This window comes from Pygocentrus nattereri, chromosome 9 (assembly GCF_015220715.1).
Source record: "Pygocentrus nattereri isolate fPygNat1 chromosome 9, fPygNat1.pri, whole genome shotgun sequence".
NCBI classification, from domain to species: domain Eukaryota; kingdom Metazoa; phylum Chordata; class Actinopteri; order Characiformes; family Serrasalmidae; genus Pygocentrus; species Pygocentrus nattereri.
Genome location: NC_051219.1, coordinates 16,434,330 through 16,452,364, shown reverse-complemented (window position 1 = coordinate 16,452,364; position 18,035 = coordinate 16,434,330). Strand labels below are relative to the sequence as shown.

General features: G+C 37.3%; 1 protein-coding gene across 5 annotated transcripts in view; it reads right to left on the bottom strand.

Moving 5' to 3' along the window:
- Window positions 1-17,793, bottom strand: part of LOC108425581 (complement receptor type 1-like) — a 29,817-nt gene extending 12,024 nt beyond the window's left edge. For 2 of the 5 annotated variants that reach the window (XM_037540962.1, XM_037540965.1), the window contains exons 1-11: window positions 17,712-17,793; window positions 17,048-17,171; window positions 15,404-15,592; window positions 15,106-15,205; window positions 14,836-14,909; window positions 14,493-14,675; window positions 11,134-11,310; window positions 8,254-8,436; window positions 6,326-6,508; window positions 5,110-5,292; window positions 2,265-2,447 (exon numbers count right to left, since the gene is read on the bottom strand). In XM_037540962.1, coding sequence (XP_037396859.1) covers window positions 2,265-2,447; window positions 5,110-5,292; window positions 6,326-6,508; window positions 8,254-8,436; window positions 11,134-11,310; window positions 14,493-14,675; window positions 14,836-14,909; window positions 15,106-15,205; window positions 15,404-15,592; window positions 17,048-17,120 — 1,528 coding nt within the window. In that variant the 5' untranslated portion in view covers window positions 17,121-17,171; window positions 17,712-17,793. Of the gene's footprint in view, window positions 1-2,264; window positions 2,448-5,109; window positions 5,293-6,325; window positions 6,509-8,253; window positions 8,437-11,133; window positions 11,311-14,492; window positions 14,676-14,835; window positions 14,910-15,105; window positions 15,206-15,403; window positions 15,593-17,047; window positions 17,172-17,358; window positions 17,664-17,711 lie in introns of those variants that run through there. The other 3 variants (XM_037540963.1, XM_037540964.1, XM_037540966.1) reach the window with 3 other exon arrangements.
- Between the last annotated feature and the right edge of the window lie 242 nt (window positions 17,794-18,035).

Genomic DNA, 18,035 nt, shown 5'->3' with positions numbered 1-18,035 from the left:
TTAGATTCAAAATATCATGAAAATACTGAATTATGAACCCAATATTGTGAGCTAAATCAAACTGAATCGAATCCTGAGTCACATCTAAGAAATAGTGATGCCAAACATCACATGTTGGTATGAAGTTGAAGTGAAATCAAAAATACAGTCAGAAATAAATGGGTAATGTAGACAGATTACACAATCAATACTGTAAAAATAGTCCCTAAATAATACATCAAAGAAAAATCTATTAAAAGTATTCAGACAACACACATTAATAACATTAGCTCTTGCAACAATGGGGTTCAATTTTGGCCCATTCCTCTCAGCAAACCATTTTTAATTCCCTGACCTTTCCCATCTTCTCCCCTTTCTAGGCCAATGAGGTTAAATACTCCTGTAATATATTCTGGTACATCTCTCCATTTATATTTACATTGTTGACGTGTAATGACCCAGTAGTATCTGCAAAGAAGCAGGCCTACATCATGATGCTCCCACCTTTGTATGTTACTGTGAGGATGTTAGCTGAATTTTTGATTCAGAGTACATTGTTCCAAAACTGTTCTGATTTAAGTGCAGTTTTAAGACGTGCTTCTTGGTGCTTCCGTCTTAACAGAGGAAACATGCAGTTCATTGCTTATAGTTTTGTGTGTAACTGTCGCTCCTGCTGCTTTCAATTCATCCTGCCACTCTTCCCTCTTTTTCATTAGTCTGAGAGAAATCTTGGCACACCTGAGGCTGATAAGTTGTGAGTTTTTGAACTTTACACTTGCCTCTTATCAACCAATTGTACTGACAGGGATGTTCAAGGTCATTGCTAAGGATCTGTAGTAGAGGCCGTTTACTGTTTAATGGCTGTTTACTGGTGTGTAAAAAAGCATAAATGTAAAATATAAAAAATATGTAGGATTTGTACAATAGGTTGCTTTTGTGAGAATGACTACTTAAAGAGATTATAACAAGAGGTCTGCGTGGGACTGTTGTTTCAGACCCTCTCTTGCAGAAAAACCCCCACCCCCAATGGAAGTGATTTGTCCTGCTCCCACTTGAGAATGACGTTATTCATGTTAGTTATTTTACTGTTATTTTATATATATATATATATATATATATATATATATATATATATATATATATATATATATATATATATATATATATATATATATGTATTCACACACACACACACACAAACACACATATATATACCATTTACTTCGAGGCCCCCTCGTGCACAAGCAGCGTTCAGGCCCCACAGGAGAGACACCCACAGAGAGAAAAAAGGGGTACCCCGTATTTTTATTTCCTTTTATTTCAATATTTCTGACCAGGTCAATTTGAGTTTACCGATACAGTTGGAGTGTAAGTGTACCGACATTAGTGCTGTGTATTAAAAGAGTATTACTGGGAAACCTTTGAACACTAAATGATGTATTTCATGTTTTTTTACTCTTTTGTTATGTGACCAAAAGAGATATCAGATTTGAGTGACCAAATTGAGTGAACTCTATTTTTTTTCTTTCTCTAAGCTGGTTTTAATAAATACCCCAGCCCAAGACACAGTAATTCTCTCTGTTTATTTTTATTAATCAATAGAAGCTGGGGTTTGTTTTGTTGTAAGTTATTAATAGTCACATGTCTAGAGTGTTACTCTAAGTACACCTGTCATATTTGGTAAGCTAAATTATAACTGAGGTGAAATATTTTTCAGAAGGGTTCCTGCACTAGCCTGTATTTATAACTATGCCTGTTTTATTTAAGCAGTTTCTGACAGCTCATAATTAAATTAAAAGAGAGCACGAACTCATATAGCATAGCCTAGAATTAAGGGGGTGCTATATATGTGTGTGTGTGTGTGTGTGTGTGTGTGTGTGTGTGTGTGTGTGTGTGTATCTATCTATCTATCTATCTATGTATATATGTATATATATATATATACACACACATATATGTATCATTATATCATTTAGTGATCGTTCATTTAGGCTATTCATTAATTTGTGGGATTTCTCTTCGTGCCTGCTTCTGCCTGCTCTCGTCTAAAGGGGTCAGATTTCTTGCCTGCTCCTGCAAGTGACACTGAAAATTAGTCCCACTCCACAAGATACTGACGTGGGTCCCATGGGAACAGTGCTGGCTAATAGTATTACCTCAAAGAACTTTTGGAAGCTCCTTCAACATAACCATGATTGCTACTTGTTGAGGGAAATCCTGCCAACCACTGGCAATGACTTTTATACACTGTTAGAAATAAAGATCCAAAAAATAAAGTCACCTACCCTGACACCGAGGAGCAGAAGGTTGAAAGGTTTCATCACCAGAACACGTTCTTTTTGAAGCTCCAATAAGTTTAAAGCCTTTCATACATGAGTATGTCACAGTTTGTCCATATGTATAAACATCCTGGAGTGGCTCATTAATTTGTCCATTCTCTATACCAGGAGGAGCTGGGCATGTGATCACTGAAAAGACAAGAAATGCAGTTATTTCAGTGCAACCAATATTAACTACTGTGAGGGTCCAGAGCATTTCATCAATAAGTCTCTCTCACCAACTCTTCTCAAGAAGAAATTTCTTCTTAATAGACACTTAGGCAGTTTTATTATGAAGATTTTGACATTCACTAATGTGTCTTATATTTTGGGATTTGTTCTTAGGTAAGAACAGAATCTACACAAGTCATGAATCTGATGCTTACTTTTTCTTAGAAACTTTCTCAAGAAAAATTTGAAGAAAAATCTTAGGAAGATATTGATGAATGAAGCCCAATGTTCTTATGCGATTACAGTCATGAAATATGAGTACTGGATTCAAATAATGTAAAATAACATATCGGTTGGTATAGTGTAGTGGGTAACACCTCTACCTTCTACACTGTAGACTGGGGTTCAATCCCTGCCTGGGTAAGCACCCTACACTATACCAATAAGAGTCCTTGGGCAAGACTGCTAACATTTCCTTCGCCTCTCTGTATTAAATTCTAAGTCACTCTGGATAAGAGTGTCTGCTAAATGCCATAAATGTAATAAAATTTCCATTCAGTACAAAATGTTCACATCCAATTAGAGACAATATCACACTAGACAGACCAGTATACAGTACAGTGCAAAAGTCAGAGACCACCCTTCATTTATTTAATTTCCAGTCAAAACAGCCATTAAGTACGAGTTATTAATTTTCCAGAAGATATTTCTGAGGAGATTAGATATAATCCATTTGTATGGGGAAGGGGATGGTCTAAAGAAAAGAAGTGAAAAAATTGTTTTCAAAACGAGAATTAAAAACAACTGTGCGAGGCCTGGTAGACCAGCTAAACTGTCACTATCAGAGTAACAGAGCTTTCATCTGTGAGAAATGGGTGAAAATCAAGCTCCACTCTTATTTTAGATCTGTAGAAATCCACTAGGTTTCTGTCCTCCCTTCCACTATGAGATGACAACTCAATACTATGAGCCTGAAAGAACGAGCAGCTGTCCAGGACCAGTTATACAATAAAAAAATTGAAATCAAAATATAAAACAAACCAACACAAAGAAACTACTGGTGTTCTCAGAACAATGGACTGACCACCCCAGAGTCCAGACCTTATCATCACTGAATGTGTTTGGGATTGCTTGGATGGTGAGAAGCAGGAAATGCAGCCAACTTCTACGACTGAACAAAGGGGTGGACACACTAAATACTCCAGAGTTTGATATTATATGTAGTTGTTCATGTCCCTGTGTGATTTTCTATTAAACATACGATTTCTGATTTTTGCCTGACACTCAAAAGCATAAACTTGTACTCAGAGGCCATTTTGACATCTTGAAATGTCTTTCTTTGGCTGTTGTGTCTCTGTGAGACTTTGTGTTTCTTCTCTTCATGTGTTTGGCACTTGGAGAAAAACTGTTCCTTGAGAAAGTTACTGTGACATGAGATAAGGACTTTGTTTATGTCCATCTGTCCTATCCTACCAACTATCCTACCAGCCTGTGGCAGTGGACCTGGAAATGTGTTAAAGGGTTAATTAAATAAAGTTAGATTATGTCCTGAAATTAAATTTATATATATCTTTCAAACTTGTATATATAGTGTATATATAGTGGTTTCAAAATGATTTGGACACATTATCCATTGGTAAACATTAATGAAGTTGTTTCAATTATTTTATAAACTGTTTAACACAACAATATTTGTTTTAGAGAAAAACACATTCAGTACAAAATCAAACTGGTGGTAGACTCTCTGTGTGGAGAAAGCCTGGAGGCAGATTCCAACCAGACTGCACTAAAAATACTGTAAAGCACAGAAGTGGAAACGTCAAAGTCTGGAATTTAGTCTCAAAATGGTTTAGAAACCAGACCTCAAAATCAATAAATGTGTTTGGGATTATAGGAGTTGCAAGAAAGAAAAAATACAATCAACTTCTAAGACTGAACTTTGGAGATGCAGAAAAACATCCCTGCTGATTTCTTTGAAGAAGTGAAAGCCAGTCTCCTGAAAAGAATGGAAGCTGTAATAAAGGTAAAGGGTGGAAACACTAAATGCTGAAAAAATGAAACAATATTTATTTGTTAAGGCCTCTGTGTATTTATCTGTGGAAGATATGTTTTTTGCTTTCCTTCGACATTAATTTTTTACTGTATTTAGTGGCCTTTGCTGGCTGGAAACAAATGAAGTGGGTGTCCGGTTTCTTTTGCACACTAATTTATAGCTCGTGGTTTACAGGATGTGGAAAAAAAGGAAACACTGGAAATTACGTCGTGTTTTGAAGATGCTAAAGCCGAATAAGGAGAATACGCATTTCAGCTCTGAACACTTTCAGTGACGCACAGTACAGGATTGCCAATCCTTGTCATATCAGTCTTAAAGGCATGATAACAGAAACAGCCTACTGAATTCTAAAGAATAAAGAGTGGTTGGAAAACGGTCATGTAAAATGAATAATGGCTGTGTACTGGTGCACAAAAGAGCATAAATGTAACAAGTAGAGCTCAAGGGAAACATACAAGATATGTAGGATATATAGAATAGGTTGCCTTTGTGAGAATGACCACTTAAAGAGATTGTAATCAAGATATCAGGGCCATGTTATACATTAAAGCAATAAAGATCCAAAAATACTGTTGAAATGTCACCTACCCTGACACCGAGGAGCAGAAGGTTGAAAGGTTTCATCACCAGAACACGTTCTTTCTGAAGCTCCAATAAGTTTAAAGCCTTCATTACATGAGTATGTCACAGTTTGTCCATATGTATAAACACCCCTGAGTGGCTCATTAATTCGTCCATTCTCTATACCAGGAGGAGCTGGGCATGTGATCACTGAAAAGACAAGAAATGCAGTTATTTCAGGTTTGAAACACTGCACACTGACTGCACTCAATGGTCACAGTCCTCACTAAATAGTAGAAAGAGAGGGGTAGTGGGGCTGTTACAGGCTGAAAGAGACTTTAGAGTAATTATTTATAACTGATGTCGCAATGTGAGAAAATGCAACCAATGTTAACTACTGCGAGGGTCCAGAACATTTCAGCAATAAGCCTCTCTCATCAACTGTTCTCAAGAAGAAATTTCTTCTTAATAGACACTTATGCCTTTTTCACTAAGAATCTGACATTCACCAGTATGTTGTCCATTTTGGGATTTGTTCTTAGGTAAGAACAGAATCTACACAGACAAATCATGAATCTGACATCGACTTTTTCTTAGGACCTTTCTCAAGAACAAATTGAAGAGAAACTTAGGAAGATATTCATGAATGAAGCCCAATGTTCTTATGCGATTATATATGATAGAAATATACTATATATTTTGAGCTTTCCTTCGACAATAAAAAGAACATTTATTTTTTTACTGTATTTAGTGGCCTTTGCTGACTGGAAACAAATGAAGTGAGTGTCCGGTTTCTTTTGCACACTAATTTATAGCTCGTGGTTTACAGGATGTGGAAAAAATGGAAACACTGGAAATTACGTCGTGTTTTGAAGATGCTAAAGCCGAATAAGGAGAATACGCATTTCAGCTCTGAACACTTTCAGTGATGCACAGTACAGTATTGCCAATCCTTGTCATATCAATCTTAAAGGCACGACAACAGAAACAGCCTACTGAATTCTAAAGAATAAAGAGTGGTTGGAAAACGGTCATGTAAAATGAATAATGGCTGTTTACTGGTGCACAAAAGAGCATAAATGTAGCAAGTACAGCTCAAGGGAAACATACAAGATATGTAGGGTATGTAGAATAGGTTGCCTTTGTGAGAATGACCACTTAAAGAGACTGTAGTCAAGATATCAGGGCCATGTTATACATTAAAGCAATAAAGATCCAAAAATCCTGTTGAAATGTCACCTACCCTGACACCAAGGAGGAGAAGGTTGAAAGGTTTCATCACCAGAACACGTTCTTTCTGAAGCTCCAATAAGTTTAAAGCCTTTCATACATGAGTATGTCACAGCTTGTCCATATGTATAAACATCCCTGAGTGGCTCATTAATTCGTCCATTCTCTATACCAGGAGGAGCTGGGCATGTGATCACTGAAAAGACAAGAAATGCAGTTATTTCAGGTTTGAAACACTGCACACTGACTGCACTCAATGGTCACAGTCCTCACTAAATGCAACCAATGTTAACTACTGTGAGGGTCCAGAGCATTTCATCAATAAGCCTCTCTCACCAACTCTTCTCAAGAAGAAATGTCTTCTTAACAGACACGTAGGCAGTTTTATTATGAAGATTTTGACATTCACTAATGTGTCTTCTGTTTTGGGATTTGTTCTTAGGTTAGAACAGAATCCACACAAACTCAGGAGCACAAAGCTATGAACAGTACTGATGTTTAAGAACACGTCACGAATCTGATTTAGACCTTTTCTTAGAATCTTTGGATCTTAGGATTTATATGTATAAGGTGGGCTTCCTTCAATTCTAATTCCATATGGAATGTGTGGTTCCTCACAGAAGATTTCTGGGTAAAGAGCAGAATGAACATGCAGGGCATGAATGCTTTGAGAATCAGACTCATGAGAATGTGCATGTTGTTCACATGATAAGTTGCTCAAGAACTACTTCATATTCATTTTAGCTGTTTTACTGTTTATATATATAATTTAGCAATCATTCTACTTCATTTAGGCTATTCAGTAATTTGCAGGATTTTCCCTTCATGCGTACTTCCATCCACTCCCGACTGAAAGGGTCTGATTTCCCACCCAGTCTTGTGAGTAACACTGAAAATTTGTCTTGCGCTGCAAGATACTGTGGTGGGTCCCATGGGAATCGGCGGTAGTGCAGACCTCTACTCTGTAGCTTTTTCCTTTCGAGTGCTGTTTAATAGTATTACCTCTAAGAACTCCTTTAACTTCACCATAATTCCTACACTCTCGGAAAAAAAGGTACGGCACTGTCAATGGGGCAGTACCCTTCTTGTCACTGGCGTGGTACCCTCAGGGGTACATCTCAGTACCTTTAGTCAGGGAACATAACTGTACCATAATCCACTGAAATTATATTTTCTAAATTGCACTGACCCCACACACCCCGTCTCATCTCCAGGCTTTTTATTTTATTGTTCTGTTTTTTAACATTAGTTTATAAAAAAAGATACAAACATCTACCTTTCCACTAGGAAAAACGTATTTAAGGTACACAATTGGACCTTAAAACCACTGTTGTACCTTTGAGGGAATGTTTACACTGTTTGTACCTTGGTGAACGAATCACGTACCTGCATGGTATCTTTATTTCTAACAGTGCACTTGTTGAGTCTTCCCAACCATTTGCAAGGTCTTTCATAATGATACCAAATGCAACTTGCACTAGATTTATTTTTGCATCATTAATATGTTGAGCTTGATTTTATTTTTACTTTTTTTAACAAACGAAAGATGTGTGTAAATCTGATAGTGGATATATGCACTGAAAGTATGTTAAATAACAAAAAGTGTCTGAATACTTGCCTCTCCTCACTCTACCTATTCTTTCAAAACCTTTAATCAGTGCTATTATAGTATCTCCATTGCTGTGCCTCACAGTATTTGCTATGGAAGTTTATCTGCTTACTTGGTATTTGATTACAATCTCACTCTTATTCACAACACTGTTCTTATTAGTAGCAGAAGCATGAAGGACTTTAGAAATGCTGAATACACCTCACACTGAAATCATGTGTAATCATAAAAACTCACATATCTGAGAACAAAAACTTCAGGAGACAGTCTAAAACTCCATGTTAAACATTAAAGCAAGAAAGATCCAAAAATACTGTTGAAATGTCACCTACCCTGACACTGAGGAGGAGAACGTTGAAAGGTTTCATCACCAGAACACGTTCTTTCTGAAGCTCCAATAAGTTTAAAGCCTTCATTACACGAGTATGTCACAGTTTGTCCATATGTATAAACACCCCTGAGTGGCTCATTAATTCGTCCATTCTCTGTACCAGGAGGAGCTGGGCATGTGATCACTGAAAAGACAAGAAATATTTCAGGTTTGAAACACTGCACACTGACTGCACTCAATGGTCACAGTCCTCACTAAATAGTAGAAAGAGAGGGGTAGTGGGGCTATTACAGGCTGAAAGAGACTTTAAGTAATTATCAATAACTGATGTCCCAATATGAGAACCAATATTAACTATTGTGAGGGTCCAGAGCATTTCATCAATAAGTCTCTCTCACCAACTCTTCTCAAGAAGAAATTTCTTCTTTTTAGACACGTATTCAGTTTTATTGTGAAGATTTTGACATTCACTAATGTGTCTTCTATTTTGGGATTTGTTCTTAGGTAAGAACAGAATCTACACAAGTCATGAATCTGACGTCGACTTTTTCTTAGGACCTCTCTCAAGAACAAATTTTAGAAAAGAAATCTTAGGAAGATATTAATGAATGAAGCGATAGCGACATACGATAGAAAAGGAGGAAGCCAGCTTTCACACTATTCTTTCTTAGTCATGAAATATAAATACTGGGTTCAAATAACAAAAAAAAAAAAAAAAAGTTCCATTCAGTGTAAAATGTTCACATCCAATTAGAGACATGACTATCCTAGACAGACCAGTATACAGTACTGTGCAAAAGTCAAAGACCACCCTTCATTTATTTAATTTCCAGTCAAAACAGCCATTAAGTACGAGTTATTAATTTTCCAGAAGATATTTCTGAGGAGATTAGATATAATCCATTTGTATGAGGAAGGGGACGGTCTAAAGAAAAGAAGTGAAAAATATTGTCTCCAAAACTAGAAAAAAAAAAAAAACTAAAATATATAAAGACAATGGGACTCCTAACAACTGTGCGAGGCCTGTTAGACCAGCTAAACTGTCACTATCAGAGTAACAGAGCTTTCATCTGTGAGAAATGGGTGAAAATCAAGCTCCACTCTTATTTTAGATCTGTAGAAATCCACTAGGTTTCTGTCCTCCCTTCCACTATGAGATGACAACTCAATACTATGAGCCTGAAAGAACGAGCAGCTGTCCAGGACCAGTTATACAATAAAAAAATTGAAATCAAAATATGAAACAAACCAACACAAAGAAACTACTGGTGTTCTCAGAACAATGGACTGACCACCCCAGAGTCCAGACCTTATCATCACTGAATGTGTTTGGGATTGCTTGGATGGTGAGAAGCAGGAAATGCAGCCAACTTCTACGACTGAACAAAGGGGTGGACACACTAAATACTCCAGAGTTTGATATTATATGTAGTTGTTCATGTCCCTGTGTGATTTTCTATTAAACATACGATTTCTGATTTTTGCCTGACACTCAAAAGCATAAACTTGTACTCAGAGGCCATTTTGACATCTTGAAATGTCTTTCTTTGGCTGTTGTGTCTCTGTGAGACTTTGTGTTTCTTCTCTTCATGTGTTTGGCACTTGGAGAAAAACTGTTCCTTGAGAAAGTTACTGTGACATGAGATAAGGACTTTGTTTATGTCCATCTGTCCTATCCTACCAACTATCCTACCAGCCTGTGGCAGTGGACCTGGAAATGTGTTAAAGGGTTAATTAAATAAAGTTAGATTATGTCCTGAAATTAAATTTATATATATCTTTCAAACTTGTATATATAGTGTATATATAGTGGTTTCAAAATGATTTGGACACATTATCCATTGGTAAACATTAATGAAGTTGTTTCAATTATTTTATAAACTGTTTAACACAACAATATTTGTTTTAGAGAAAAACACATTCAGTACAAAATCAAACTGGTGGTAGACTCTCTGTGTGGAGAAAGCCTGGAGGCAGATTCCAACCAGACTGCACTAAAAATACTGTAAAGCACAGAAGTGGAAACGTCAAAGTCTGGAATTTAGTCTCAAAATGGTTTAGAAACCAGACCTCAAAATCAATAAATGTGTTTGGGATTATAGGAGTTAATAGGAGAAAAAATACAATCAACTTCTAAGACTGAACTTTGGAGATGGAGAAAAATATCCCCGCTGATTTCTTTAGTGAAAGCCAGTCTCCTGAAAAGAATGGAAGCTGTGAAAAGAATGGAACACTAAATCCTGAAAGAAATACACTATGTCTTGTTGTTTTCTGGGTATTTTCTGGATATTTTTCTGTGAAATATATGTTTTTTGCTTTCCTTCTACAATTAAAATGAGCACACTGCTGTATAGTTTATGGTGCGCAGGATGTGTTTTGACAAAAACTTTTTTTAATTTAGTTTTAGCTTCTAAACTTAACCTTATGCGGCAAACAATAAATGGAAACACTATAAATGGCGTCTAGTTCTGAAGATGCTAAAGTTGAAAGAAGCAGTTTTAGCTCTGAAAAATGTTCCAACAATGCACAGTACAGGACTGCCAATCTTTGTCATTTATTATATCAGTCTTAAAGGCACGGTAACAGAAACAGCCTATTTAATTCTAAAGGATGAGGATTGATTGAACGGTCATGTAAAATGAATAATGGCTGTTTACTGGTGCATAAAAAAGCAAAAATGAATAGACCTCAAGGGAATCGTAAGAAATATATAGGATATGTAGAAGAGGTTCCCTTTTGTGAGAATGACCGCTTAAAGAGATTATAATCACGAGAGCAGGGCCATGCACACAAATCATTTAAGATAGATAATATCAGATTAATAGAGGTGTAGAAACAGTAAATGGTTTCTTGTGCATTTAGAAACAATGATTATTCTTACCGGTGCAATTTACAAGAGGTGGGACCCAGCCACTTACTTCACAGACCATGGTACCCGACCCATTCATTTTGTAGCCAAGTTGACACTCATATCGGAGGCTGGATTTGTATTTATAGGGTGGCATTGTTCCTTCAACTCTCTTTCCATTTGGAATGTTGGGTTTCTCACAGGCGACGACTGGATAAAGAGCAGAGTGAACATGCAGGGCATGAACGCAGAATATTTAAATTTTCAGGGTTGCTGGACAATTACATTCAATGCATTTTTTACATCTTTCAAAGACCTCGTCAAACATACACACACTCAGTTTTGGCATGTTTTCATTTCGGTTACAAATATTAGAAAGCCAAACATGGATACATGCAAATTTAAGAGGGACATAATAAATTATCACTGAAAGGTGTATAACCACTTGCCAACAATTGTCATTATTATATACATAATTATACACTAAACACTATACATGCCGGTAAAAATGGAAACAGATTGGGAAACTTTTAAGCAACATAATCAGAATAAAATAATCATTTTTCACTCAGTAACTCCATCTTCAGATGAACTATGACACTGTTGGCTCTCTTTGTGTTAAATATTGTGACTCCGCATTGAGCTGTTAGTGAGCAATGACGGGCGGAACAGGAGAAGTGAGAACAACATTGTGTGAAAAAAGTTAGTTCTAACGATAGCCCCGTAACATAGCTGATTCTGGCATCTTTCAGCAGTCCCTCGTCTTCTGCTGTGGAGTCGTTTACAGTCTAAGTGAATGTTAGTCCAGGTTGTTATTGAAGGAATGATAATATGATGGCTCTAGAAACAAAGGATCTCCTGAGTCTGTCGGTTGAGCAGCTCTGTGACAGCAACTTGCCACTAAACATGCTCCTCTTGTCCATGACAATGATGTGCAGTGAGTGGCCATCATCACCCTAATGGAGAGCAGTCTGTGCAGTGTCCTTCCCTCAGCCATCATAACCAAGTCCAGCTCCACACCTTACACTAACCTCACTCGCCTAACTCAACTTGTCCAGTTGTGATTCGTCTCCCTTTTTTATGCTTCCTCACCAGCATACCACAGCTTAAAAAAAGCTTTCTACAGATGTTAAATGACCCCAATCTCCTCAGGAAATAGAGCTGCCTTTGCCCCTTTCTGCACAGGATGTCTGTGTTAGCTGAAAAGTCAGTTTTTCAGTTGTTAAGTATAGTCCTTGTTGCCCTTTTTATTCATTTTATTTTTTCCCATCTCACGGTTTTCAAAAAGCACAAAATATTGCAGGATCATAAATATACATACATAAATAACAACAGAATACAATGATTTGCAAATCCTTTTCAATCTATATTCAATTGAATACACTACAAAGACAAGATATTTAATGTTCAAACGGATAAACTTTATTGTTTTTTGCAAATATTCACTCATTTTGAATTTGATGGCTGCAACATGTTCCAAAGAAGTTGGGACAGGGGCAACAAAAGACTGGGAAAGTTGAGGAATGCTCAAAAAACACCTGTTTGGAACATTCCACAGGTGAACAGTTTAATTGGAAACAGGTGAGTGTCATGATTGGGTATGAAAGTCTCAGTCATTCACAAGCAAGGACAGGGCGAGGTTCACCACTTGGTGAACAACTGCATGAGCAAATAGTCCAACAGTTTAAGAACAACGTTTCTCAATGTGCAATTGCAAGGAATTTAGGGATTTCATCATCTACAGTCCATAATATCATCAAAAGATTCAGAGAATCTGGAGAAATCTCTGCAAGTAAGCGGCAAGGCAGAAAACCAACATTGAATGCCCGTGACCTTCGATCCCTCAGGCAGCACTGCATTAAAAACCGACGTCATTCTGTAATGGATATTACCACATGGGCTCAGGAACACTTCAGAAAACCACCGTCAGTGAACACAGTTCGTCGCTCCATCTACAAGTGCAAGTTAAATCTCTGCCATACAAAGCGAAAGCCATATATCAACAGCACCCAGAAATGCCGCTGGCTTCTCTGGGCCTGAGCTCATCTGAGATGGACTGACGCAAAGTGGAAAAGTGTCCTGTGGTCTGACGAGTCCACATTTCAAACTGTTTTTGGAAATCATGGACGTCGTGTCCTCTGGGCCAAAGAGGAAAAGTACTGTCCGGATTGTTATAAGCACAAAGTTCAAAAGCCAGCATCTCTGATGGTGTGGGGGTGTGTTAGTGCCCATGGCATGGGTAACTTGCACATCTGTGAAGGCACCATTAATGCTGAAAGGTACATACAGGTTTTGGAGCAACATATGCTGCCATCCAAACAACGTCTTTTTCAGGGACATCCCTGCTTATTTCAGCAAGACAATGCCAAGCCACATTCTGCACTTGTTACAACAGCGTGGCGTCATAGTAAGAGTGCGGGTACTAGACTGGCCTGCCTGCAGTCCAGACCTGTCTCCTATTGAAAATGTGTGGCACATTATGAAGCGCAAAATACAACAATGGAGAGCCCGACTGCTGAGCAACTGAAGTTGTACATCAAGCAAGAATGGGAAAGAATTCCACCTACAAAGCTTCAACAATTGGTGTCCTCAGTTCCCAAACGCTTATTGAGTGGTGCTAAAAGGAAAGGTGATGTAACACAGTGGTAAACATGCCCCTGTCCCAACTTCTTTGAACGTGTTGCAGGCATCAAATTTAAAATGAGTGAATATTTGCAAAAAACAATAAAGTTTATCCATTTGAACATTAAATATCATGTCTTTGTAGTGTATTCAATTGAATATACATTGAAAAGGATTTGCAAATCATCGTATTCTGTTTTTATTTATGTTTTACACAAAGTTCCAACTTCATTGGAATTGGGGTTGTATATAGGAATAGCTCGCTTTGGCTTTTGGGATCCATCTCAAGGTTTTTGTATAGTGTTCATTCTATACGTTTTTCTCCAATAGGACATGCATGGCGGAATGGTGAGAAACTGCCACAACTGATGTTACATATGACAGTTCTCATATTGTCACTCATTGACAGTGCAGGAACACCTTAACAAGAATAGCAACAGCCAAGCAACACCTTCACAACCACCTGGGATTCCATAGCAACGGCCTAGTAACACCTTTACAACCACCTGGGATGCCATAATAATGGCCTAACAACACCTTAGCAACCATCTAAAATAACAATGCCCTAACAACACATTAGCACCTGGGATACCATAGTGTATATAAGATATTTTGAGGCTAACATTTTTTAATTCTATTTTCCACTGGAAACTATCAGTTTTATTCATTATATATATACACACATATGAATACCGTATACTTTCTCAAATACAAATCTCAAAATAAGGCCAACACAATCACTTCGATATACTGAATCCAGCATAACTCACCTAAACACTGAGGAGGAGAAGGATCAAAAGTTCCATTGATTGAGCATGATATTGTTGCCTGTCCAATAAGAGTGAACCCTCTTTTACAACGGTATGTGACTGCTTGTCCATATTCATACATCTCGTAGGACACATCCTCAAGTTCTCCATTTACTATTGAGGGAGGTTCAAGACATTTCACCACTAAAGAGAAAAAAATGTAAAGATGTAAAACATGTTAATGTTTAAAAGATTTTAAACAATTATTTATAATTTCCTCCAAACTAAGCACATATACTTCTATGTTCACATTACTCAACCTGAAATTCAAACAAACAAACAAATAAATAAATATTTCAAGAACCTTCACAGGTAGGGTTTCTCCCACTCCATCCAGAATTCTCGCAATATCTGTATTGTTGTCCAACAAGGTAATAGCTGGAAGCAGACAATATTCATTTAGGTTTTTTTTTTTGTTTGCTTGCTTTTTTCCCCTAAAGGCACAAGCACATTCATTTAATCTTGCATTTAAAAATTACAGCATGTACTTTTTTCATGTACATACATACGTTTGCATAAGCACATACAAACAAACCAAAATGAAAGGCTGAAAAGCCAGAATAATTTCACTGACCCCATGTTACATTCTGCAACAGCTGTCGCGCCAAACTCAATTCCTTGTTCAAGTAAAAATTTCCCATTGGGGATATCAGGTAGACTTCCACAGGACCTTTCTAGTAAGTACGTAAGGCAGGCAGGAAAAAAGGAAGGAAGTAAACAAAGAAAACAAGGAAACAATGAAGGAAGCAAACAAAGGAATGAAGGATATATATATATATATATATATATATATATATATATGTGTGTGTGTGTGTGTGTGTGTGTGTGTGTGTGTGTGTGTGTGTATAGACAGAAAATTTCAACATGATTACTTTGGCATTGAAGTTTCAGTTCTGTCCATTGGCCGTCGATACACATAATAGATTTGCTGGCTCTAAAATGGACAGCTTTATAACCGTATGAACATCTGAATGTTGCAGTGGATCCATTTAAGTAAGGCGGTTTGTCTGGTTCAGAAGTCAAAACTCTATTTTCTCCAATGTTGGGTCTTTCACACTCAGCTGAGGAGACAAAAACAGATTACAGGTTTCAGAGGTGAATGCATTATTGGTACATAACACAAATATAATACATACCCAATCTTGTCCTATGCTAGGCCTGTCACAATTATTATATAATAGACTAATGACAATTGTTAACATAATAGGCCGATCACAATTACCTGAATAATGTGAAAACGTTTAACTTTTTGCTACAGCAGTGTCTCCTCAATTCTCAAATGCTTACCGAGTGTTGGGTAAAGAAGGGGTGATGAAACACAGTGGTAAACCTGCCCCCATGCCAATTTTCTGAAACATGCTGCTTGCATCAAATTCAAAATGGGCTTATATTTTTCAAAAAAACAATAAAAACTCACAGTTCAACTTTTGATATTAGTTTAAATGATTTGAACATCACTGCCTTCAGATTCATTTACATTTTGTGCAGAATCTCAAACTCTTTTGAAAACCGGGAGGTAATATAAAAATACTGTATGTTTGTGACAATAGTCCTGCACTTGAGCAGGCTTAAACATGTGCCAACCAACTCCACCCACGTCAGTCTACAACTTTTTAATTTGCAAGCAAGCATCACTTAACTTTGCTTTCAAATCATATATTAAACTTAGTAGTTTAACCAGCCTGAAATAGTCCTCTCTGCAAAACTAACCTCAAGATAAAATGTTAACAGTGAGAGAAAGATAACCACAGCCTTAATTTAGTATATCCAACAACGTACACCAGATGTGGTGTGGTGATCACATTACTTTTCCATGCATAATATGTATCAAAATGAAAAACGAAACCTGTATTACATTGTTTTCACATCACTTCACCTCTTTACTAAAAAAAGCGTATGAGGATTTGGATTTTAAAAAATGAAATGCTGAATTAAAGAATTAAATACAAACTACCTTAGAATGTAATACAGGCACCGCTACAATGCTTTCCACTGTGCAGTACTTAAAGGAATGTTAAATCAGTGTCAAGGCACAGATTCTGCACGTCACCCATGGAAACGTAATGTCACGTGTGCACTGTATTTGACAGTTTTCACTGTTCAAACTACTGCATGGTGGAAAGTAGTACAGCTGTGCTTTCAATACATCTGAAAGTGGATTGTATTCAAAGTTATTATTCCATGCTGAGAGTGAACCGAAAATCCATCTGTATCAACAAAAAGTGCAAATCATTTTTTAATATTTTTTGTGTCCTGATGGAGCACTGAGAAGACCGCAAGACGTTGACACATTCTTATACATGTTACCAGGTTTCGATAAAGACTTCTTACACTTCTCTTAAGATGGTGTGCATGGGAATTTCTTTTTTTGCACATGCCTTGTGGATACAGATGGATTTTCTGGTTAGTGCCACTGCCAGCATGGAATTGTAATTCGGATCATCTCATAGCAAAGTTTACAGCACTACCAGCTTAAGCGCTTCCTGAAAATAGAGAACACTTAAAACAGATCTTACCTCTGATGTTGACAACCTTCAGGACAAACAGGAGAAACGGGAAAAGGATGACATTGTAGCCCAGCGTCTCCATCTCTGGTTTTAACCGTAAACGTTAACCAACATTGGTGCTTGACCTTCTGACCTAGGTTTAGTTTAAACACCATGGCATTAAAACTACGAGCAATAAAACCACACATTTGGTACAGCTACCGTTAATTATTTATATGTTAAATCTTTAATATGAATTTGAACTGTTTTTACTATTAATAATGAGTATAATTTCGATATAAATATGTTAGTAGTAGTTGTAATAGTACGAGCAGTAATACTTGCAGGTCTGTCGTTTTCAGGTAACTAAATCTTTCTAAACGTGATTGAAGCTGGATGTGTCCTCTATTCAGTGGCTTAGACCAGCCTGGTTGAACTGACTCAAACTGAAAGACGGCGCTGCTTCTTGTTCGCCTGTTTCTTGTTTGAATTTCGCCGTTCCACCTTAAGTGGCGCAGCAGTTACTGTCACTGCCCGAAATTTGAGTAGGAAGCTGACTTCAGCCTCTTAATACAAAGACAGTCTTCGAGAATAACTTCATAAAAGAAGCATACGGGGCGTCCTTCGAAGGAAAGATTACTACAAGACACCAACGCTGTACTATGAATAAATGAAAAACACAGTTATTTTATACCGTTTTCCGCTCTGTTTTGGTTTCGCTGACAGGAACACCAACGGAAGCCTGGAGCTCCTTGGCTCCGCCCTCTTGATGAAACCGAGACGGAACTTCAGAACTCGGCACTGAATCAAATTCTACTGAACTCCGGATCTTTTCAGTGAGTCAGCTGGTCGGCTGGTCGTGCTCACCGATAAGAACCGACTCTCTCGGCTCTTAAACGAGTCTTTGTTCAGGTCACGTCATTCAGTGGAGCGTTTATCAGCTCAAGTGAAGTTAGCCATGATATGTTTTGATGTAATGACTTTCTTTTTTAATTTAATGTGTTTATTGTAATCTTAA